The 25230-nt window shown below is 45.2% G+C and overlaps 1 protein-coding gene across 6 annotated transcripts in view; it reads left to right on the top strand.

Annotated features, from left to right (window-relative positions):
- LOC137423368 (transcription factor MafK) overlaps positions 1–25230 on the top strand; it is a 94400-nt gene that overhangs the window by 22709 nt on the left and 46461 nt on the right. Inside the window, exon 1 of one of the 6 annotated variants that reach the window (XM_078774269.1) lies at positions 19386–19423. The exons of the other annotated variants lie outside the window; for them this stretch is intronic. Within the exon in view, the coding sequence (XP_078630395.1) occupies positions 19412–19423 (12 nt within the window). The 5' untranslated portion in view covers positions 19386–19411. Of the gene's footprint in view, positions 1–19385; positions 19424–25230 lie in introns of those variants that run through there. 6 annotated transcript variants of the gene reach the window in all.

The raw sequence follows: 25230 nt of genomic DNA, 5'->3' as shown, positions 1-25230 counted from the left end.
CGTGGGCATCGGGTCACTGGGTGCGGCGTAAAAGGGATAACAAAGTCGAGTCCTTACGGTATTATTATATAGATGTTATTCCTGTGTGGTTTTTAATATATTATTGGTTTGTTTATAACCATTGGTGTGGTTTCCTTATTGATTTCGACACGGAATAATATATTTTTTCTGCCGTGGCTCCTCCCGGGGTTCGGAGGTATACCGAGACCAGGAGGTCGGGGAGGAACACGTAACAGAAATTGGGGGCTCGTCCAATTGACTCGTGGGCTCGAAATTGGGTCTTCGTCCGGGATATAAAATTCCCTAAATTTAGTCCGGGAAAGAATTCCCTAACATTCCCAGAATTCCCAAATTTGGAACTTTTTCCAAGATTCCCAAATTTTTCCAAAAACAAAAACAAAAAAACATTTTGTTTTTTTTTAAATTTATTGTGTGAAGGTTAACAGGTGTTAACAATAGTCACCATGGAGTTTGACGCAGAGAAGTTTGCAGTGACCCCTAGTGAGGCACAGTTCAGAGCGTTATTAAAATCGGACCTCTTGGTATTGGCCAGACATTTTAGCTTGGAGGTTCGAACGAATATGAGGAAAGCAGAGATGCAGAGATTGGTGATATAATCTCTGGTGGGACAAGGAACATGGGAAGAGGGAGCCTCGGATTGGTTACCCGAGGAACAAGAAAATGTGGAGCTCCGGAAACTGGAGATGCAATTGCAGAGCCAGGAAAGGGAAAAAGCAGAGGAAAGGAGAGCTGCAAGAGAACTCGAAGAAAGAAAAGCAGAGGAAAGGAGAGTTGAACGAGAACTCCAGGAAAGGTTAGAAGAGAAAAAAGCACAAGAAAGAGTAGAGGAAAGGAAAGCAGAAAAGGAAAGAGCAGCGCAGGAACGAGAACTCGAGGAAAGAAGAGCCGTACAGGAAAGAGAACTCGAAGAGAGAAGAGAAAAGAAACAAGCAGTGGAAAGGAGAGCTGCAAGGGAACTCGAAGCAGAGGAGAGAAAAGCCGAAAGGGAGTTAAAGCAACGTGAAAACGCGCTTCAGCAGAAAATTAGACTCAAGGAGCTGGATGTAATGAAAGAACGGGGAGAGGTACCATCCATGCCGACTGGTTCGACACCAAGTCAGAACACCTGGGATGTTGGCAGACATGTGAGGCTGGTTCCATCCTTCAATGAAAAGGAGGTAGCCAATTTTTTTTCACACTTTGAGAAAGTGGCTCATCTGCTAAAATGGCCTGAGGAGTCCTGGACCATATTAGTGCAAAGTGTTCTGGTGTGTAAAGCTCAAGATATTTATTCGGCTTTACCGATTGACCAATGTGCAGATTATGAGATAGTGAAGAAAAACATTCTCAAAGCCTATGAATTGGTCCCGGAAGCTTACCGGCAAAAATTCCGGAATGCCAGGAAGAGGGAGAGTGAGACCCGTGTGGAGTTTGCCAGAATGAAAGAAACCATGTTTGATAGGTGGTGTGATTCAAAAGGGGTTGGGAAAGACTTCGAACTATTGCGGCAATTGATCCTGGTGGAGGAATTCCAACAGTGTGTCCACGAGGACATTAAAGTTCTTCTGGAGGAAAGGAAAGTACCAAAGCTGTATGAGGCAGCAGCCATGGCTGATGACTATGCCCTAACCCACAGGATGGGGTTCCACAAACCTAACTTCTCGCCTGGACCTAGCCAGGGGAGCTATGGTACATCAGGGGCGGAGAACGAAAATTCATGGGGGCGGCCTCGAGATGAATATGAGGACCACTCTGATACCACGACTTCTAGAAATCCAAAGACAGCAGTTCCAAGGCAGACTTATCCTCCGGGGGGCTCGAGACAAACCACGAGGTTCTCCTCCGGGCCTACTTGCGCTTTTTGCCATAAACCTGGACACTTGATGTCCCACTGTTATGCTCTGGGAAAGGAAAATCAGGAGCGGAGTTCAACTAGTACAACTCTGAATGCAATGGCAAATGTGAGTAATCGCCCTCAAAAGGGTTACCAACCATTTATTTCAGAGGGGTTGGTGTCACTGGATGGAGACCCGACTACGCGAAGACCTGTTAGGGTATTGAGGGACACAGGAGCACATCAATCTTTAATGCTTGAAGGCATTTTGCCATTGTCAGAGGAGATGGAAACTGGTGATAGTGTTCGGTTACAGGGGATTGGTGGCTGTGTTAGAGCTCCCCTTCATGTCATCCATTTGGAGTCTGATTTGGTGTCAGGACCGGTCACCGTAGATTTACAAGCCACTCTTCCCGTAGAGGGAGTATCTTTTGTTTTCGGGAATGATTTGGCGGGTGGTCAAGTTTCTGGTAACCCGATGTTTGTTGAAAAGCCTAGTAGGAAGTGCCCTGAAGAGAAGAGGAAGTACCCTGAAACGAAGTGTCAGCACATGCAAGTCAGGGATGGAGGCAATATTGGCAAGCTCTTTGTAGGGGGACTGAACTTCAAAACAAAGGAAGATGTTCTGGAGTCTGCCTTCAGCAAGTATGGACTGCTTTTGGAAGTGCTGCTAATAAAAGACAGGGAGACACAAAAGTCAAGAGGGTTTGGCTTTGTCACGTTTGAAAACTCAAATGACGCCAGAGATGCAGAAAAGGATCTGAATAGCAAGGAGTTGGAGGGTCGGACCATAACAGTAGGGAAGGCATTTCATAGGTGTAGAGGGGGCTACAGAGGAGGACAACGGAGTAGTAGTTTTGGTGGTGGCCGCAATCGATATTCTTATGGAGGCTCCCAGAGTTATGGCAGCTCCCGAAGGAAGGATTATAATCAGGGTAGTGGCCGAGAAGGAGACCGCTATTTACGTGACTACAGTGACAAGCGGTCCACCCGTGATTATTACGAAAGTTAGAAAGAGTTGAAGCACTGAATGCTGCGGAGCAGCCGAGAAAAAAAAAATTCCTACACGGATTAACCGTGAACGCCACGTTCCTAAAGGCTTCTATGTAGTGAACTTTCCTACACGGATTAACCGTGAACTCCACGTTCCTAAAGGCATTCATGTAGTGAACTTTCCTGCACGGGCTAACCGTGAACTCCACGTTCCTAAAGGCGTCCATGTAGTGAATACTTCCAGGCCCTCACCAACCCAACCACCATGGAACCTGCCTTTCAGCTCGGCTTCCGGGGAAAAGTGTTGTAGTTTTGCTTGACTTTGGATTTTGATTACTACCCCTTAACCTTCATTCAAAAGAAACAAAAAGTAAAATCAGAGGGGGATGAGATGGAGTTTGGCTTTGCAGGAGTCCAACTGGGAAATTGAACATGTAAAGGGCAGGGACAATGTCGTGGCTGACGCTTTGTCCAGAGTCAATTAACTTTGGAAATCTCTGTGGGTTGTTCGAAGTTTGTTGCTTTATTTTTGGGAAAGCTTGATTATTGTTGTTCACGGGAATGGATGATTTGGGTTATGAGTTTACGTTTGTTGGTTTCAAGAGTTTGCCTGCAAAGAAAGTTTTTGCGGTGTTCAAACTTTCTTTCTTGAGGGGGGGGGGGGGGGGGAGTGTTATGGATTCGGCCCTTCCGTGGTGGTGGTTTTCATCCACGTGAAACATTTCTGGTTAGGTATTATTATTCTTATCGGGGTTGGAAGGAAACGGCGATTATTGTTGTTTAAAGGAAATGGTTATTGTGATTAAAAGGTTAAAAGCGCTCATGATAAAAATGAAACATGAAATCGGATCGTGCACCGGAAGATGTCGAGGGAGGAAGAAGAGGTCGTGAGGCAAAGGTCGGGGAAGGCGCGTGTCGAAGCTCCGTTACGGGTGTGGTCGAGCGAACGTCGTGAGTGAACTTTGAGACCTTGAAAGGAAGTTCGTGCGATAGGTGTTATCGCCGGAGTATTGAGGAACCTGCATATTCAGGTATCGGCATTGAGGTTCCGGAGAAACCTTGCCTCGAGGCTCCGGCTCGAGTGAGAGCCATCCGCCATTTTGCCCCGCACGCTGCGTTCATCGGAAAATGTTTTTGTCACGTCGGCTGGTCTTACCCTCCGGTGGTCTGCCGGGGAGGGCTGTGCACTAAAGCGGCATTTGAAGATTACACGGCGGTTCGCTGATTGAGCGGCGAACGTGTATGTCGGCGCGCATCTTTGGGGATTTTCCATTCTACCGCGAGTTTGCTGGGTGTTGGACCACGTGACTTCTGTGTCGCTTCGACCGCCTACGCCTCGATTGATCTTGATCGGACATTGTTCCAACGATCGCTGGAGCTAATCAACTTCGCCTTGGAGAGTTATAGAGACATTGAGGGATTTCTGTTCCAGTCACTGGGAACGCAGTGAGTTATGTGACTTAGTGGTGGTACCATCCTAAGATATATTGATTGTCTGGATTTGCTATCATTATTGGTAATGTTATTCCTGTGTGGTTTTTAATATATTATTGGTTTGTTTATAACCATTGGTGTGGTTTCCTTATTGATTTCGACACGGAATAATATATTTTTTCTGCCATGGCTCCTCCCGGGGTTCGGAGGTATACCGAGACCAGGAGGTCGGGGAGGAACACGTAACACTATATATAGCTCGATATTTCAAAAAGTTGTGGACAACTTATGACAAAACTTGGTGGATGAGTCAGGTAAGTGACACTAACAAGCTGATTAGATTTTGGTTCAGGTTCGAATCCAGATCTGACCTATCAGTGGGATACAAAACGTAAACTGTTCAACCTGGTGAAGATATGCGCTCTACCAGGTGCCGGTCTAGTTTTATTCTGTATCCTTTAATACTGTACATTTAATCGGGACAGGGTCTGGTATCAAATAGGTACACATCACAGAACTTGCGGACTTTTATAGTTCAAGTTTGAAAAGTTCTTCAGGTCCTGTTTTCTTTTGTCATTCCCACTTTACCTGGCTGCTTTTTTATTTTCAGGATATTGTTATTCCTATATCTCCGTTATGAATTTCCATCCAGATTTGTTTCACCCTGGTTACTTGTTGATTGAATAGTATGATTCCCAATGGAACTGCGTTTGGCGCCAGTATGAGATCATGAGAGCGTAATCGTCTCACTGTGCGCAGCAAAGACGCTTGGGTGACACTGCGGTACTTATCTTGATCATTGCATCTATTACATGCAGTTGTTTATTTATAGATGGCCTTCTCTATTGATATTTATTAGTCCCCTACTGGTGTACACCGGAGGGGACTATATGTTTGCACTCCGTCCCTCCGTCTGTCAGTCTGTCAGTCTGTCCATCTGTCAGTCTGTCCGTCCGTCATGCAAAGAACAGTTTTCCGGACTTTTTTTCTAAACTCTTAATGCTAATAATTTCAAACTTGGTACATGGTTTCCTTATGATAAGTTACAGATCAAGTTCGAACTTCACGACGTTTCGATCATTTTTGACAAAGTTATGGCACTTTGAACTTTGGTAATTTCCCCAACAGTTTTCCGGACGACAGACTGCCGGTAGGGGACATGTATTGCAGCGCAATACTCAGAATGCTTGTTTCTCGAGATTCTGATCTCTCAATTGAATCTCACCAGTCACTAGATGTCATCTGAGGTTGGGGATGGGAGAGGGGTGTATCTATTTCTTATACTGGGAGAGGTATAAATTGATAAAAGAAAGAGAAAGGTGCTGGATGAAAGAAAGGAGGGTAAAGAATTGCTGAAGAAACGGGAAGTTAGGAAAAGGAAGTTTAGAGGAGATTAAAGCAATGGGAGTGAGGAGATGGGACAAGGGCCGGTACATTTTGGTGGTGGTGGAAGGATGGGGGGGGACAAAATCACATCATTTTTACATTTGTTGGTAGCTCTGAACAAAATGGTCCATCCTGTGATTTTGAATTTGACACGGTACTAGCCTAAAGGCCTACACTTTAAGCGGTCTTCATGATTGCATGTTGAGTGCAAGCAGATGTGAAAAATCTGTGATCTGACGTAAAACAAAACAATGAAGAAAGCAAGTTAATTTTTTTAACTCAGTTTTTTTCACAACTGTTTTTAATGAACAATCACCCATATTTATTTTTCTGCTTCTACGTTAGGTCTCGAACTTGCTGATCAATCTTCGTATGAGGAGGAGTTTCGCAGTTCAGTTTGTAAAATGTTGTGCTGCCACTTGAGACAACACGCACACAAACTTGAAACGTGAGAGCAACCTTCCAGCACAGGAAATGTCGCACACTTCTCTTTCCACACAGAAATATCAGGGGCGGGTACAGAAGAAGATAAACACTTGGGGATGTCCCAGAGGTTTGAATTGGAGGAGAGTGCTCAAACCGTCATAGCGTATGTAAACCCCATAATTCGGTGATATGCATCCTCAACAACATTTTGATTTATACTAAGTGTTTTCCTGCATTCTGTGGACAAATATGTCCACAAATCTAAACACGAGAGTTCCTGAACGTTCAATCTAAATGAAAGTTGTTGTTGTTGTTTATATATGCAGCCTGTGGCTGCTGGTTGCATCATTTTTCTGGGAGCACATTTGTGCCACTGATGCAGTGCCCCAATTACCAGTGAGCAGGTACTCAATTTGCCGACCTCAGAAGGATGACAGACTGAGTCAACCCCCCTGGTGTTAATTCAACGATAGACGGGGATTCAAACTCAGGATCGGACAAAACTTGGTGCTGGATCCCAAGCCAGCACCCTAACCGTTAAACCAACACCAGGCTCTAAATATAAGCGAAAACCAATTTTTACTTTTAGTTTGATTTTGATTGAGTTTATTTGATAAAGTAATATATTAATCCAAAAATCTTGTCACCAACTATATTCTTTCTCTTCCTCTGTGTCTGTCTCAGTTGCATGTGTCTGTCTCAGTGTCTATATTTGGCTCTGTCTCTATCTCTCTATCTCTCTATCTCTCTATATCTCTCTCTCTCTCTCTCTCTCTCTCTCTCTCTCTCTCTCTCTCGTTTGTGGTGGGCGTGGCGTCATGGCGGCTGTGAGCAACTGCTCTGTGTTGTCGTGAGTTATTTGTGAGTTTTCCTCCTCTCCTGCCCTACCCTGCCCCCCCCCCTCCCTCTCCTTCCTATCCTGTGTACTTTGGCATTTTGTTTTCATCCGTTCTACACCTTTGTCTTCGAGAGAGAGGATTGAGAGCGGGCCCATTTTGGGTGCGGCCTACTGGCTTCGACGGCGTTTTGTAAGCCATTTTTGTGCTTATAATGCACGTTTATTACTTACTTTAGTTCGATTATTTAGGTTTGATACCTTCTTGTCCGGTTCGGACAAGTGGGGGGTGTTGAATTCGCTGGTATGGCGAATGCACGCTCTCGGTTAGAGGCGTTCGATAGCCTAACGAGGAAGCATGCATTTGTGTGTGTTCCACCAGAAGGAGTCCTCACTGAGGATGTGGTACTCGCAGTGGGGAAAATAATCGGGTGCGAGCATGTCCGAGCTGCCTCACGAATGAATCAAAAAGTTGTTATTTTCCTGTCCGAAGAAAACTTTGTTCACGACGTCGTGAGTGCAGGTTTAACCACAGAAGGTGGTGTTTTTATGTTAGCGTCCCCCATGGATACTCCAGCGATGAAAATCGTTGTATCAAACGTACCACCATTTATATCAAACGACAAACTAATGTCAGTCCTTTCTCGTTATGGAACAGCTGTGTCGAGAATGTCCATGATCCCTCTGAAGAGCCGAGACGAGAGGATAAAACACGTTATGAGTTTCCGTCGCCAGGTTTACATGGTACTTCCCGATCGTGGTGATGATACAGGGTTAAATATTTCATTTAAAGTAAAATCCGACGATCGGGAGTATCAAATGTACGCCTCGTCAGCCTCACTAACGTGCTTTCACTGTGGAGCCTTTGGTCACGTTAAACGTTTTTGTCCCAAGGTTTCGTGTTCAAAGTGTGGGGAAAATGGCCACGCATACACCGATTGTAAAAATGATAATACTCGTGTTCCTATTAAACCGACTGGAGTTAATCCTGTGAGTTTGCCGGTTCCTGCTGTTCCCTCCTGCAGTGAGACGAACAATAGCAGCATCGATGCGCATATCCTAATCCCGAGTCTTGAAAACGATCGCACTTCACTTCCTGTCACAGAAACCGAAGCGACCCCAACTCGCACAACCTTTGCTGCGATTCCCTCATGTAGTGAAGGAATGGAGGAGGACCCCATTATTGGTTCTAAAAAACGAAGGGCGTCGGTTGATAATTTTTCTACCAGTAATCCAAAAAAGGTGGTATTGGAGAAGGCCAGTGTAGCTGAACACACACCTCAATGTGTTCCTCATGCTTCCATCGGGTTTGAAAAAAAGGATGGTGAATCGGGTGCTGCAATTGAGGATAATATGTCTGAAAGTTTGTGTACAAACTCTGTGGACGCAAATTGCTATATGGGTGAAATAAGTTGCAACGCTGAATACGTTGATAAACCCTCGAACGAACCATTACGATCATTGACATCAGTCACTGTGAACGAGCAGACAGTGACTGACTCATCCCTCTGCAGTGCTGCTCTACCGATGCAGATTCAAAACTGTGTCACCGAGTCGCTCATCGATTCGGTAGATTGTGCCCCACAAGAGGATGAAACCGAGGCTTCAACTTCTGACGAGCACAAATATCACCATGGCATCGTGGATTGCACAGTGGAGCTCTCCAGCGAATCCCCAGAGATACTGACAATTCCCATAGTGACCACGGAGGCCGACATCCTCGATCCTGGAGGGACCTTGTCAGACTTGTCGGAATCTGATGAGGATGAGGAGGTGCCTGAGTTGTCTCAGTCTCAGTTGAGTCAGCCAATGATATCTCCTCAACTCGTACTCTCCTTTCTGAATGAAACCTACAGACAGCGAAATGTAGTTATCAGGGATACATTTCCTGATTTAGGTTCATTTATTCAATCAGCAAAGGAAATAACAAGAAAGGGCAAAGAATTTCCACTAACAAGGTCACAATTTCACCGACTCAGGAAATTTATTACAAAAGCCAGTCTTGAGATTTCGCAACACCCAATCAAACCTTTTGATAAGGAATGAAGCAAATTACCTTTGGCACCTTGAACATTAACGGTGGAGGTGCAAACCCAAACCGCCAAGCTCAAGTGCAAAGTTTGTTTCGGCGCAAAAATGTCGATGTACTTTTACTGCAGGAAACGCACATCACCCAAAACGTAGAATATGATTGGTGTCGCGTTTTTGGGGGACAGTGCTTTTTTAGCAACCTGTCTTCCTTTTCGGCAGGTGTTGCTTTCGTACTTCGACCAGGGCTAGTACCTGAGTCAATCCTCTTCCAGGAGATTGTTAAAGGCCGATTCAGCTCTCTTGAACTGGAGGTTAATAATTTCCATTTCACATTATTCAATGTGTACGCACCAAGTGAGAGCACAGAACGGAAAGCTTTCTTTGCGTCTGTGATTAATCACCTGCAGACAGTTGATCTAAACCAATGTGTGTGTATCGGGGGTGATTTTAACTGTACCTTTGAACCTGTAATGGACAGGAACTCGGCAGAACCTCATCCCGAATCATGTATTGATTTATCCCTTTTCCTTTCTCGGGTGGGTTTGCTAGATGTATGGAGGGTACTTTTCCCCAATGAACCTCAGTTCACCTGGAGCCGCATCACCAGAGGAAGAGTGTCCTTTGCGAGACTCGACCGATGGTATATAAACTCACCTTTTAGAAACGCTATAGTCTCTCCAGATTATTTTCCGTCAATATTCTCAGACCATCATTTAGTAACCATGGGGTTTCTTTTTCCTCAGTCAATAAATAAAAGTGCATACTGGAAATTTAATACCAGTCTTCTAGAAGATGGTCTATTTAAAGAAGCCTTCCAAGTTTTCTGGGCTAATCAAATCCAAAGAAAGGCCTCTTTTTCTTCAGTTAATCTTTGGTGGGACAATACGAAAGCCCAGATTCGGGTGTTTTGTCAACAGTTTAGAGCAAACATTACAAATGTTAAGAATATAACAATGACTTGTTTGGAAGCTGACATTGTACAGCTCGAAGGTAAACTTGCTAAAAAGAATAATGCAAGAAATTTCCAGTTATTACTAGAAAAGAAGACTCAGCTGAGAGAGTTAATCCAGGAGAAAGCAGCAGGGTTGTTGCTCAGACTAAGGGTTAAGAACTTAAAGGTTTTAGATACCCCTAGTAAAGCTTTTTTTCGTCTGGACTCTGTCAGTAAAGCACCCAAGAACATTTTTTCTGTAATTAATCCTGGCGGAGCTGTCGTTGTAAATCCCAGAGACAGACGGTTATGTGTTCAGGACTTCTTTTCCAAACTGTTTTCAAAACAGGTTGTTTGTGATGAAACAATGAGACTTTTAACCTCTCACTTATCCTCGTTAACCGAGTCCCAGCGGCTGGATATGGACTCGCCAATTACGCTCGAGGAGTTAACGCAAGCCCTGGCTGGAATGGACTCGGGAAGAGCCCCTGGAATCGATGGTCTGCCGGCTGAATTTTATGTGGAATTTTGGGAACTATTAGGTCCAGAACTGATGCATGTTCTTGAATCATCACTGACTCATGGAGAATTGCCTTTAAGTTTGAGAAGAGCGGTGATGTCCCTTCTTCCTAAGGCTGGTGATTTGCGACAAATGAAGAATTGGAGACCTGTTTCTCTACGATGCACTGATTATAAAATCCTTTCAAAAGTTCTGGCGAATCGAGCTAAAAGGGTAATTTGCGATTTGGTTCACCCTGATCAGAGTTATTGTATTCCAGGTAGATCTATGTATGATAACATATTTTTCATTAGAGATCTCATAGATGGCAACTGTGTGCAGAATGACTTTGGTATAATTTTTCTTGATTTAGAAAAGGCTTTTGATAGCATCGATCATGTCTTTTTGAATCATGTGCTTGAAGCCTGTGGATTTGGAGATAATTTCAGAACTTATATTGCTTTATTGTACAACAATATATTCAGTTTAGTTAAGGTGAACAATGAGCTTTGTTCTCCCATACAGGTTCAAAGGGGGGTAAGGCAAGGTTGCCCTGTCTCCGGCTTACTGTTCACCCTTGTAATGGAATCACTTCTCGTGTTACTAAGGAATAACGTTTCTGGAATGAGTATATCTCCTGATCACCCTCCAGTTGTCGTATCGGCGTATGCTGATGATGTTGCAATCATTGTTAAAAACAATAACGACATTGCAGCTCTGGCTAAGTGCCTACATTTGTTTGGTTTAGCTTCCTCGTTGAAGTGCAACTGGGAAAAGAGCAAAGCGCAATGGGTTCCCTCTGTCAGGGACAGTGCATCTAGAATGGCGCAAGACCCGCCAATACACCTTCCTGCAAGTTTAAAGTGGGTGGATGGAGGTGTTCGCTATCTTGGAGTGTTCCTTGGATCCCCACAGTACGGCCAGAAAAACTGGGAAGGTGTCGCTGAACGCGTAAAAAAGAGATTGAGTAGATGGAGGAGAGCCCTGCCTCACCTTTCGTATAAGGGCCGAGTTTTGGTAGTCAAGAACCTCGTCGCCTCCTTCTTGTGGCACAGATTCATCTGCCTGCAACCACCAGAAGGCTTGGTGAAGGAAGTGCAAAGGCAACTGTTGGAGTTCTTTTGGGGAGGGCATCACTGGTTACGGCCAAACGTTGTATGCCGTCCATTGGCCGAGGGTGGCCAGAGTATGGTCGACATCAAGAGCCGCATAATGGCCTTTCGGCTATGCACTGTGCAAAAACTTTTGGTGAAAGAACAATTGCCAAACCATGTTTTGGCCACCCACATTTTGCGGCAAGCTGGCGGGCTGGGATATGGCCGCGAATGTTTCTTGGTCCTGCTGCAACAAGTTGACACATCTCCTCTTCCTGTTTTTTATCAGAGTGTGTTGAATGCTTGGCAGAACCTCACAGTGTGCCGTCAAGAAGACAACTACGACATCCATATGTTTGCACAAGAGCCTTTGTTCTGCAATCGGCTTTTCCCAAACATACCCAAAAGTAAACACCTCTGCCAGCATTTCATAATTGCCGGCATCACAAAAGTATGGCACCTCCGGCAAGTTTCAGGTTGCGGGTGGAAATCAGCTCGAGAAGTAGCCGAGCTAGCAGGAATTCGGTCCGAAAGAGTGACTGCAAAAGTGTTGAGAGAGGTGATACGAATAGGGGTACGGCTGAGAGTATGCTGGTCCCACGAGCTCGAACCATTGCATGATGAGTGGGTTTTTCCTGGGTTACTGGTGCACTTCAAGTTGGAAGACTTACCCCCGGTTAGCATGGGGATAAGCCCCTTTCAAGAGACTAGCAGTAAAGAGCTATACAAGTCATGTGTCAAGTTACTGCTGGGGGATACGCCGCTAAATGGAATAATCCGGTGGAAGAGACTGTTGCCTGTGGGACCCCCCTCTGAACCTGTATGGAACTCCATGTATAGCAAGCTCATAAGTAAAAGATCTGGTGATCTCCAATGGAGACTGATCCACTGGATAGTCCCCTCCAATAAGTTAATCAACCATTTCTCTCCTACATCCACATGTTGCCCATTCTGCATATGTACGGAGGACGTGTTCCACGCCTTCATTAATTGTGTGAGATTGGTTCCTTTGTTTCGGTGGTTTAATCTTGTGGCACACAGAATGAAGGTTGTTTTCTCGTTGCGTTCTTTTATTTTCGGCTTTAATGCCAAGTCAAGCAAGGAAAATATGTTAATGAGGTTTCTTGTCGCAACAGCCAAGCTGGCAATATATCTCTCAAGAAGGGAGAAATTGAACGGTAAACCTGCCGGGGAATGCAATGTAATGTTGTTTTTCAATGCCCTCGTGTCAGCAAGACTTAAACTAGAGTTTTGTTTCTATAAGGATGCAAACAATCTTGATGAATTCACCAATACTTGGTGTCATGAAGGGTTGTGTGAGCTTCATGAGAACCAACTGGTAATATTTTTGTAGGTTGTATAAAGTTAATGGTTTATTTTGGCAAATTGTGTGCCGTGATACTTCTGTAACCTTTTCGTTTCATTGCTTTTTCATGTATTTATGATTGGTGTGAAGATATAAATACATTTTTTTGTATTATTTTGATAATAAAAGGACTTCAAAAGTCAAAAAGTCTCTCTCTCTCTCTCTCTCTCTCTCTCTCTCTCTCTCTCTCTCTCTCTCTCTCTCTCTCTCACCCCCTGCTGGCCGTTCGTGTGTTGGGCGTGGCAAGATGGCGTGCACTGGTGTTCGTGTGCTGTAGCTCCGTGCTTGTGTTGTGTTGTCCCCCCCCCCCCCCCATTCCTTCCTTTCCCATCGCGCCTTTGTCGTGTCCTTCTTTACCACCTGTGCCTCTTTCCCTCCCTTGAGACAGAGAGAGTGAGAGAAGAGCCCAAAGGTGAGAGCAGACCCGTTCGGTTCAGTTTACCTGCTCCGTCGGTGCTGTTTACCTTACTCGCGTCGTGAGAACTTTATTATTCATTATTTCATTTCGACTTTCTTTATTTTGTGTCCTTTCCGCCTGGTCAAGGTGGAAAGGTGAGACATCGCCATTATGGCGAGTGTTCGTGCACGGCAGGAAGGGTTTGAAGCCCTAACAAGGAAGCATGCTTTCGTGTGTGTCTCTCCCGAAGGTGTTCCTACCGAGGACATTATCCTAGCTGTAGGGAATGTTATCGGCGATGAAAATGTCCACGCCGCGTCGCGGATGAACCAAAAGTTTGTTGTTTTCGTGTCGGACGAGAAGTTCGTGCATGATGTTGTTAGTACCGGTCTGTCATTGAAAGGTGGGCAGTTCGTCATGGTTTCCCCGATGGACACACCGGCGATTAAAGTTATTATTTCAAATGTCGCTCCGTTTATCACAGATGATAAGTTAATGGCTGTTCTGACCCGGTATGGAACTGTTGTTTCCCGAATCTCGATGATTCCCCTGGGATGTCGGGATGAACGAATGAAACATGTTATGAGTTTCCGGAGACAAGTATTCATGGTGCTTCCTGATCGCGGCGACGATACAGGACGAAACATCTCGTTTAAAATTTCGGTAAATGATCGTCAATATCAAATGTACGCTTCGTCAGGCACCTTAACGTGCTTCCTTTGTGGAGCCTTCGGACACGTTAAAAGGTTTTGTCCCAAAGCATCTTGTACGAAGTGCGGCAAATTGGGACACACCAATGTGGGCTGTAAAAAAGAAAACGCCCCGACTGTGCTTCCTCACGCCTCGACCGTGCTTCCTCACGCCTCGACCGTGCTTCCTCACGCCTCGACCGTGCTTCCTCATGCCTCGACCGTGCTTCCTCACGCATCGACCGTGCTTCCTCACGCCTCGACCGTGCTCCCCGACGCTCAAACCGTGCTCCCCGACGCTCAAACCGTGCTTCCTGGCGCTCAAACCGTGCTACCTGAAGCCCCGACCGTGCTTCCCGACGCCCCGACTGTGCTTCCTGATGTCCCAACTGTGCTTCCCGAGGTCCCGACTATGCTTCCCGAAGCCCCAACCGTGCTACCTGAAGCCCCAACCGTGCTACCCGAAGCCCCAACCGTGCTTCCCGAAGCCCCGACTGTGCTTCCCGACGCCACGACTGTGCTTCCCGACGCCCCGACTGTGCTTCCCGACGCCCCGACCGTGCTTCCCGACGCCCCGGTGCTACCCAAACCCAGTGAGATGGCACTTGGTGATGCTAGTACTGCTGGCGAACCCATGAATGAAGAATTTGTCATACTGACCAAAAAACGGAAAGCACCACTAACAAATAGCCCCGATGGTGCGATAAAGAAGGCTGTCTTGGGCAGAGACACTATCTCTGCAAAAGAGGGCAAAACGTTTACAGCAAACGAAAATATCGAACGCCAAAGTGGAAAAGAGGATGTTACTGATTTCCCAGGCTCTGAGAATAAAGCCTACATTGATCCGAACAATGCGGCCATTTTTGAGCCTGAACGCGAAGCCCTACCGGTTCCCCCTCCAGTAGCTGAGCGGACTGGTGACCAAACAAATTGCTCTGTCTTACAAACAGAAATCGTAACCCCGGCTACGCAGAGATCTGCAGCCATTTGCCAAAGCACACATAAAGAAAGTAAGCACCAGTCTGCTCGTGAGTGTGTACCAGAGTACCCAACGAAATCTCAGGAGATGCATCCAGAGGAGCTCGTGAGAGCTGCAAGTAAGGCCCAAGATCCAGGTGGGACATTATCAGACCTGTCAGAGTCTGAGGACGAGGTGGAAGTGACTGAGCTGTCACAGTCATCAGCATCTCAGTCACAGATACCCCCCCAACACATCGTGTCGTTTCTAGCCGAAACGTACAGACAGCGTAACATAGTCATTAAAGACTATTTTGACGATTTGGTTGCATTCATCCACACTGCAAAATCCATAATTAAAACGCCTGAACAATTTGACCTGAATAAGTCACAATACCACAGGTTAAGAAAATTCATCACACGTGCAGGTGTAGAGTGTTCCCAGCCACAGGCTGATTTCATCAATACAGGATGAAAACTATAAAACTTGCAACTTTAAATATTAACGGTGGTGGTGCTAGCCACCTCCGCCAGGTTCAAGTAAAAAACATATTTCAACGGAAAAAGGTGGATGTGATCTTACTTCAAGAAACTCACATCACACCAAATGTGGAACATAACTGGCATCAACTTTTTAAGAGCCAATGCTATTTCAGCAATTTATCAGCTTCATCTGCTGGAATCGGCTTCTTGCTGAAGCCAGGCCTCGTGTGTGAGTCATGCCATTTTCAGGAGGTAATAAATGGTCGGCTTAGCTCTCTCAAACTAGTAAGCCATAACTTCCATTACACCATTTTTAATGTGTATGCGCCAAGTGATAGCGTAGAGCGTAAGTCCTTCTTCACCTCAATGATAAATCACTTAAGATCGGTTGATTTTGATCATTGTGTGTGTGTCGGAGGTGATTTCAATTGCACCTTCGACCCATCGGTTGACAGAAACTCTGTCGAACCCCATCCTGAGTCCCATGTACACTTATCCAATTTTTTTAGCACAATGGGCTTCGTTGATGTTTGGCGGTTGCACCACCCAAACACATCCCAGTACACCTGGTGTCGATGCGCCAATAGTCGAGTATCCTTGGCAAGGCTTGACAGATGGTACATCAACGTACCCTTTAAAAATACTGCGGTTTCTTCAAATCTTTTTCCTTCCGTGTTTTCAGACCATCATATGGTAACCCTAAACCTTTCCTTTCCCCAACCCGCAAATAGGAGCGCTTATTGGAAGTTTAATGTTAGACTTCTAGAAGATGGTATGTTTAAAGAAGCCTTTCGTGTTTTCTGGGCAAGTCTAGTAGCAAAGAAATCTTCCTTTTCTTCATCCAGCATATGGTGGGATAACATGAAATCTCAAATTCGGGTTTTTTGTCAATGTTTCCAATCACACAGCACAAACGACAAGCACATTACAATGGCCCGGTTGGAATTGGATATTCTACAATTGGAGAGTAAATTGGCTCATGAAAACAATGACGCCAATTACCGGTTATTGCTTGTAAAGAAAGCTCTTTTAAGGGAGTTAGTTCAAGAGAAAGCAGCCGGTACATTAATTAGACTTAGAATACAGAATGTAAAATTATCAGACACCCCAAACAAGTCTTTCTTTCATTTAGAATCCTTAAGCAAGCCATCACGGCTAATCTCTTCTGTTTTGGACTCAAGAGGCAACGTTGTTGTCAACGAGGATGATGTTAGAATAAACATTATTGAATTCTTTACAAAACTTTTTGAGGAGCAGACTGTTTGTAATGATACAATGATGGATTTAACCTCTCACCTCCCCTCCCTAACTGAGGCTCAACGGTTGGAGCTTGACCTACCAATCACCCTCCTTGAGCTAACCGGGTATTGACGGTCTACCTCCCGAATTCTTTCTGACATTTTGGGACCTTTTAGGCCCTGAGTTGCTGAATGTTTTGGACACTTCTATACAGACTGGTATAATGCCGCTGAGTCTAAGAAGAGCCGTAGTGTGCTTGCTCCCGAAAACTGAAGATCCCCGACTTTTGGTGAACTGGCGACCGATCTCCCTGCTGTGCACGGACTACAAGCTTTTTTCAAAAGTACTAGCTAATCGACTAAAAAAGGTTATTGGTGATCTAGTACTGCCAGAACAGAGTTACTGTGTTCCTGGAAGATCCATCCATGATAATATTTCTTTAATCAGAGATCTCATTGATGGTAACCGTGTTAAAGAAGACTTTGGAATAATGTCGCTTGATCTTGAAAAGGCATTTGACAGTATCGACCATAAGTTTATGCATCATGTGTTACAGGCATGCGGCCTCGGAGCAAACTTTCGTTCCTACATTTCCTTGCTATACACAGATGTATTTAGTTTAATTAAGATTAATAATGTGCTGGCTCCCCCCATCAAGGTTCGGAGAGGGGTTCGGCAAGGGTGCCCAGTCTCTGGTTTATTGTTTGCTCTTTCTTTAGAGCCTCTTCTCAATCTACTGAGAAAGAAGATTTCTGGAATAGCACTTTCTCCCATGAGTGCACCGCTAACCCTATGTGCTTATGCGGATGACGTCTGCATCTTTGTAAAAGATAAGGATGATATTGATATCCTTGTTGAGTGCCTATCAAAGTTTCACGCTGCCTCCTCTTAAAAAATCAATTGGAACAAGAGCAAGACGTTATGGATACCCTCCCTTTATCGCAACCTTCTTCAGCCTGTACCACAGCCGCCCCCATCCCTCCCCGCAGGGTTGCTGTGGGGAAGTGAGGGAATTAAGTACTTGGGCATATTCCTTGGTTCCCCACAGTATGCTCAGAGAAATTGGGACGGGGTAATTGAGCAAGTGGGAGAAAGATTGAACCGATGGAAAAGGGTTTTACCTCATTTGTCCTTCAAGGGCCGTGTGCTAGTGATCAACAACTTAGTTGCCACAATGTTGTGGCATAGGTTCATCTGCCTGCAACCGCCGGAGGCCCTACTCAAAGCACTCCTGGGCAAACTGGTGGACTTCTTCTGGGGAGGCTACAACTGGCTACGACCCGATGTGATATGTCGCCCCTCGGCTGAGGGTGGCCACAACCTCGTCGACATCAAAGCCCGCCTAATGGCCTTCCGGCTGCGGTCCATTCAACGTCTCCTCTACATGGAACATCTGCCAGGCCGGCTCCCTGCACGCCTTGTACTGCAGCGAGCGGGTAGGCTCGGGTACGGGTTTGAACTTTTTCAAATGAACCTCCAACATGTCGACATATCGGTTCTCCCTGCTTTTTACCAAAGCCTCTTAAATGCCTGGCAGAGCCTTTCTGTGAGTCGTCAGGCGGACACATATGTAACGAAAATGCTGGCACACGAGCCTTTGTTCTATAACCCTCTCTTTCCCGACATTCCAAAGAGTCGAGATTTTTGCCAACACTTTATAGCAGCTGGTATCGTGAAGGTGCGGCATCTCCGACATGACTCAGGGTATGGTTGGAAATCCGTAAGTGAAATCGCCGAACTGACAGGGATTTGGTCCCATAGGATGATTGCAAAAATTTTGAGGAAAATGATTCAGGTGGGACGGCAACTTGGCCTAACTTGGACTCGAGGTACAGAAGAATATCTAAATGAGCCGACAGTGCCTAAATTGATTGTTGAACCCATTCAAAACGATTTGCCCCCTGTTAGCGATGGATCAAAGCTTTTCCAGACAATGGACAGCAAGGGCATCTACAACATGTGCCTCAAGCTGTTAAATGGGAACCCTTCGTTAAATGGAGTTACCCGATGGAAAGGATTGTTACCCGGAGGACCCCCCACCGAACCTATCTGGGAAGCCATGTATAGTGAGCCCACATCCAAAAGAACAGGTGATCTCCAGTGGCGTTTGGCCCACTGGATTGTTCCCTCCAACACGTTTATAAGACATTTTTCTCCTGTATCTGTTTGTTGTCCCTTCTGTACAGTCAATGAGGACTTGTTTCATGCATTCATAGACTGTATCCGATTATTTCCTTTGTTTCATTGGTTGAATTACATTGCACACGAAATGCATGTTACTTTTTCTTTGAGAAATTTCGTCTTTGGTTTTGCTCCTAAACAGAATCCTGCATCTAAACTGTTTAGTTTCCTAATAGCAACTGCGAAACTTGCTGTTTATTTGACAAGAAAAGACAAACTATCTGGCAAACCGATAGAGCACTGCAATATCATGTTGTGTTTGAATGCATTAGTCTCAGCAAGATTGAAACTGGAATTTACCCTTTCCAACGAGGCTGGAAATTTTCAAAACTTTGTTGATACTTGGTGGGTTTTGTGAGGTTAAAGAAAACGAATTTAGAATACTGTTGTGAGATACTGATTGTTTCTTATTTGATGATCATTGGGTGCTTCTTCTTTTTCTTTTTTCTTTTTGTTGGCATTATTGATTTCATTGCAAAACGTGTATATTGTTACTTTTATATTTTTGTAATAAAAGGACTAAAAAGTCAAAGTCTCTCTCTCTCTCTCTCTCTCTCCCTCTCTCCCTCTCTCCCTCTCTCCCTCTCTCCCTCTCCTGGCCGTTAGCTGTTGGGCGTGGCAAGATGGCAGCCGTGCATGTGTGGTGAGGTGTGAGCTGCTCCAACCTTTGATCTTTCTACCCCCCCCCCCCCCCCCTTGCTCGTTGTCTTTCTTAATTTCTGTTCTTCCACTTTTCTTCTTATCCTCACGTTTGTCTACTCTCTGTCTGCCCCCACTAGTCAGGTCAAAATACAGTTTAACCCCCAAAAAATTGCTACAAAAGGTTTCTCAACTGATTCTGGTAGGGTTTAGCGTACGTTATAACATACTAAAAGTTTACCAAAGTAGGACCCCCGGAAAAGTGTTTTTTTCAAGATGGCGTCCAAGATGGCCGCCGAAACCTCTTAATGATCATAACTATCTAACTATCAACTCAAATTTGATGATCTTGGTGTCTATCCCTAGGTTTTTGGGGGCAAGGAACACATTAAGACCATTAAAAATGAAAGTGGGCCATTATATGTAACACAAAAATCCAATATGGCGTCAATAATGGCCACCAACACCTCCAAATGACCGCAAGTCCATAACTATTGACTCAAATTTAATGATCTTGATGTCTATCCCCAGGTTTTTGGGGGCAAGGAACACATTAAGACAACTTTGGATATTACTGAGCTGTTGAATCATTATGAAATTGAACTCATGACCTTCAGCTGTCACCTAATGCACAAACACCTTTGTCCATAGAATAAGTTTCAGAGCGTTCAGTTTTGAGTGTCATCCTCCTCCTCAGTATCGACCTCTTGAGTGTTGTTTGGATTGTCACAGTTTTCAGTTTGGCAAGGGCCACATGCAGCAGTGCAGCGGAGTCCATAGCGTCTGCAGCTGCATCGAGAGGATTTGCATCCCCCCAAACAGTTGCAATGGATAATTTTCAAGAGTTCGTCAGGCGCAGCATTGTTTTGGGTCATAATTGGAATTAACTGATCATTTTCCTGTTTCCATCCCCATTCAGTTGGGTTCATTTCATTTGCCATCTCCATCCATACCATAATTTGAAAGTACACACGTTGGCTATGGAATATTGTTGCAGGTGATGTTGGGGGGAGCCGTTCAGAAGTGACAAATGCTTGAGCAGTTGCCACTTTTTTGGTGAAAATGATATGGCGCAGTGATGATAGCGTATCATTAGACTTGCCACCAAAGAGATCAACCATCAGGTCTTTGCCAAGATCTGATATGTCCTCTTGAGATTTGTTTTAAAGGATGAATGCACTAGCACAGGACTTCATGACAGGATCAGATTTCACTAATTTCCGGAAGGCTGACTTTTTTCCGATGCCGAAAATCCTTGAAGTAGAATCACATCCTGAGTAGTGAGTAGGCATGTACAAAGAGCAACTCATTGCACACATCGTCTCCTAAAGTTTCTTTCAACAGGTTAATGTTATACACTCTGTGTTCTTTTGACTGCTTGTTTGCATCAGAACGGAAGTAGATGATCTCATTGTCTGTTCTGGAGTAATGAAGGAGCAAGATCAGCAAATCTGTATCCTCACCGACCAACGTTGTGGTGCAATGACGGGATCGTTCAACAGTTGCCTTAACGATATCAACGTCTGCATCCCCTGGTGACTGAATGACATGGCATCCCCTTTTAGTTAGTGCTGTGCTGATGAGAGCAATCATGTCTGCCTTGTTTTTGTCACGAGACAAAAAGTCGTCCTTTTTGCCTGCAAACTCTGTTTCTGCAGTGAAACTAACAATAGGGTGCAGGTTTTTTCCTCGTCTCTGATGTGTGTTGTCTTTTATGGAGGGACCTTCACCATAGCCATCGAACACCACTGTCGCTTGTCCGTAATGTCTCACAGTGAAGTCTGCATAAGACTCAGCTATTGCATTATATGAGTCGCCTTTGTTCCACGGTAAACGATGGAGCAACGAGCCACCATCAAGCACGTAACAATCTGTTTTGGGAATAGAGTTCATCACAGCCTCACTTGATAAGTCCGCAGCATGGTCTCGAATTGCCTGAGCAAGCTGAGGTTTGTCTGCTTTTCGAAGAATGTTCCTGGTCTCAAAGAGGGCTGGAGGGTAGGGGCTTAGTTCATACGTCAAAACCTCTTCAAGGGAAAGATCTCCTGACCTTGACACCAGAAGGAAACGCTGGAACAGAAGGGCAGGATCAATGGTACGATCAGGAGCAATCTTCACAGCAGAGATATTCCCAAGGGTTTTGGCTCTGTCTTTCCGCTTGAATTTGTAAGTAAATGCCGACTTTCCGATTATATCTTCAATGATCTTGTTTCCAACCGATTCAAAGTCATGTACATTCACATCTGGCCCAGCCACTATCCCGTTGACAATGTTTCTCAGAGTAGGATCAGATGTGAAGGGTGAGCAGGCTGCAAGCTTTATCCGAATTTTCTCGAGATCAGATGCATCTCTTTTGATGCGCGCCTCAGTTGAGTCTTTGTGTTGCGGACTTGTAGTATAGGTTAGGTTTGTGAAATCCTGCATCGCAATGTTGTACTCGGATGTTACAGGTGCAGATAAGGTCCAAAGGTTTCGCATGTCCTCGGTCATCCCACTGCCGCGAGTTAGACCACCAGTGCTCTTCAGAGACCTCATCAACGTTTGTTCGATGACAAGATCACTACTATGACAGCTCGTGGGCAATGACAGCTCGTGGGCGAACTGCCTGAATTATGGCATGACCAACTGCCGCAACCTTGCGTCTTGTGTCTTTCCCAACGAACAATGTTTCCAGTGCTGTCCGCAGACTAGTCGGAATGAACGATAGGGCTGAATCAAGTTTTAAATCATCACTACTTGGATACTGATTCGTCACGGTAGAAACCTGAGATTTTATATCACTTCTGATTAACCTAGCAGCAGTTTCAATAATAGCGTGTTTTTGGGACTCTTCATCGCCTTCCTGACACGTTTGCTTGTAGTATGATCTCAGAATCTGCGACGTTTGTTCTCTCATCGTAACAATATCGTCCAAGCCTTCTCTTTCACCAAAAAAAATTGAGTCCTTAAAGCGTTCTTTAAGACGCTTTTTCAAACTGTAATTGTCATACGGTTCCGAATCAGGATTACAAAGATACCCTTTCATTATGAGGCTCAAAGATGTAACAGTTAGTTGTTCCTCACTGTTCAGTTCTAGGTAAGCACACATTTTCTGAAATGCTTCATACTTATCTTCATCTTTAGGACGACCACACTTTCTGCGCTTGGCTTCGGGGGCTTTCTGGAACTCTAAAGGCACAGACTTGAAGGACCGGAAATTTCCACTACACGAATGATGATAAAGTCCGTCTGCTGCATGTAAATCTCGTAAATAGTATTCAATCCGACCCTTTACAGTATGTCCCCAATCATCTGAACGGGATTCACAGACCTCCACAATTGTCTCCACAAATTTGTCAGTCCGTACCCAGCTAAAGTGTCCCTTGTCCAAATCAATTGTACATCCACAGAATACGCAATCCTTTTCACTGTCAAAACCTCCACTTGATTGTCTTGTGGTTCTCTTTGGTGGCACAGAACCACTACTTTTCTTTGCAACATGGCTTTTAATGTTTTTATCATTTATGTACTGTTGACGACAGCTTTTATGCACTTTAGTACTGGCTTCAACTACAAGATCGTCCTTCCGCTTTACACTGGCTTCATTTATTCCCTTCGCCCCCTTCCACTGAATTGCAACCCAGTTATCACTGGAATCCTCGATCTCCTCCTTGCAGATTGGACAAAAAGCTTGACTGGCTGTGCTTGCACTCATTGTTGAATCATGTCTGAAAAATAGAAAGATGAGAATTAGTTATTCAGTTAGATCCAATTCGACACATTCTTCAGGTCAATATATGGAAAATGCCCCCTCAACCTGTTAGATAATGGCCCACTTTCATTTTTAATGGTCTTAATGTGTTCCTTGCCCCCAAAAACCTAGGGATAGACACCAAGATCATCAAATTTGAGTTGATAGTTACATAGTTATGATCATTAAGAGGTTTCGGCGGCCATCTTGGACGCCATCTTGAAAAAAACACTTTTCCGGGGGTCCTCCTTTGGTAAACTTTTAGTATGTTATAAAGTACACTAAACCCTACCAGATTCAGTTGAGAAACCTTTTGTAGCAATTGTTTGGGGGTTGAGGGGGTATTTTCCATATATCGACCTTACTATACCACCCCAGTTCAACAACCCGCTGCTGCAACTCCTCATCCTACCCGTTCTACCCTCCCTCTGCTAGCTCCCCCCCCCCACACCCCTCCCTTCCCCCCGCCGGCTCCCCCCCCCCACCCCTCCCTTTCCCCCTATTACATCCCTCGCATGTGTTGCTGTCTCGATTCTTTCTCTTCTAGCTTTTTCTACTTTTTTCCTCTGAGATACAGAGAGAGAGAGAGCCCACACCTTTCGGTGAGGTCGACCGGTGAGTCGTATTCCTATCGACACTCTAAGGAGTTGCGACGGGTTTTCGCCCCTTTCCTCATTAAGAGGTGTGTTTTACCGCGTTCGTTTTCTCGTGCTGGTACATGCCGAGTGGCGTTTTCTTTGCGGTTTTTTCCCCCTTGCTTTACAGAAAACTGTACCCGACCACTCCTCTTTTTCCCCCGACCCCTTCCTTTTCCCCCGACCCCAACTCGGCTTAGCCCGGGTAATTTGAATTAGTAAAATGTCGACACGTTCTCCGTATGCGGCTTTCGAAGCTCTCACACGGAAGCATGGCGTGGTGTGCGTTCCTCCCGATGAGGTTAGTGTGGAACACATTGTTATTGCTATTGGGAATATCATTGGAATGGAAAAGATCCGTGCAGCGTCACGGATGAATAAACGTATCGTTGTTTTTTTAGCCGAGGAAAGCCTCGTGCATGAGGTTGTCGCGGCTGGTCTGTCCACAGACAATGGACATTTCGTCTTAGTTTCCCCACTCGATACCCCAGCTGTCAAAATACTCCTATCCAACGTCCCCCAGTTTGTAAAAAATGAGTCGCTGTTAGCGGAACTATCGCGCTATGGTACAGTCGTGTCCGAAATCAAGATGCTGCCGCTGGGCTGTCGGAGTGAACAGGCGAAGCACGTCATGTCTTTCCGACGCCAGGCATACATTGTACTTCCCACATCCAACGTGGACAAAGTATTAAACGTGGTAATTAAATTCCGTATAAAAGATCACGACTACCAAGTATATGCGTCAACCGAGACATTAAAATGCTTCACTTGTGGAAAGTTCGGACATTTAAAACGTTTCTGTCCCCGAACTGCACCCTCTGTGATCGAGCAGACAGGCTCTCTGGACAATACTGTGCCCCCTCTACCTCTCAACACTGACGGACAAACTACCCCAACTACTGTCCCAGACCCCCCACTACCTCCCAACACTGACGGACAAACTACCCCAACTACTGTCTCAGACCCCCCACTACCTCCCAACACTGACGGTCAAACTCCCCCAACTACTGTCTCGGATGACATCGCACCAAATTTAACGACCGCTGATAAAACGAACATGAACATCTGGGATGGGTTTACACTTGTTTCCTCATTAAGGAAGAGAAAAACACCCCAGGATTCAGTTACACCTCGTAACGAAAAGGTGGTAGTTTTTCAGTCAAACATTGCGGGAATGCCTCTGTCCGACCAAACTACTACCAGCAACCGGTACGAACTGCTCATGCATGAGAATGTAGATCCCCAGCCCTTACCTGAGACTTTCCCCCACAATGCAACGGAGGGGAATTACATCCCTCCTCAAGGGAATATTAAAGCTGTTCCGTGTCCTGTGAATGATGCCGAAGTGCATCAAGACCCGATCGTAAAAATAGGAGGAAACGTGATAGCAGAAAACCTGATCGTACTTCCAGCGGCTCCAATTTCTGAGCACAATGAAAATATTCTAACCC

The sequence above is a fragment of the Myxine glutinosa genome, chromosome 3 (assembly GCF_964187855.1).
Source record: "Myxine glutinosa chromosome 3, kmMyxGlut1.1, whole genome shotgun sequence".
NCBI classification, from domain to species: domain Eukaryota; kingdom Metazoa; phylum Chordata; class Myxini; order Myxiniformes; family Myxinidae; genus Myxine; species Myxine glutinosa.
The sequence above is the reverse complement of the archived record's forward strand: the minus strand, read 5'-3'. Positions and strand labels throughout refer to the sequence as shown.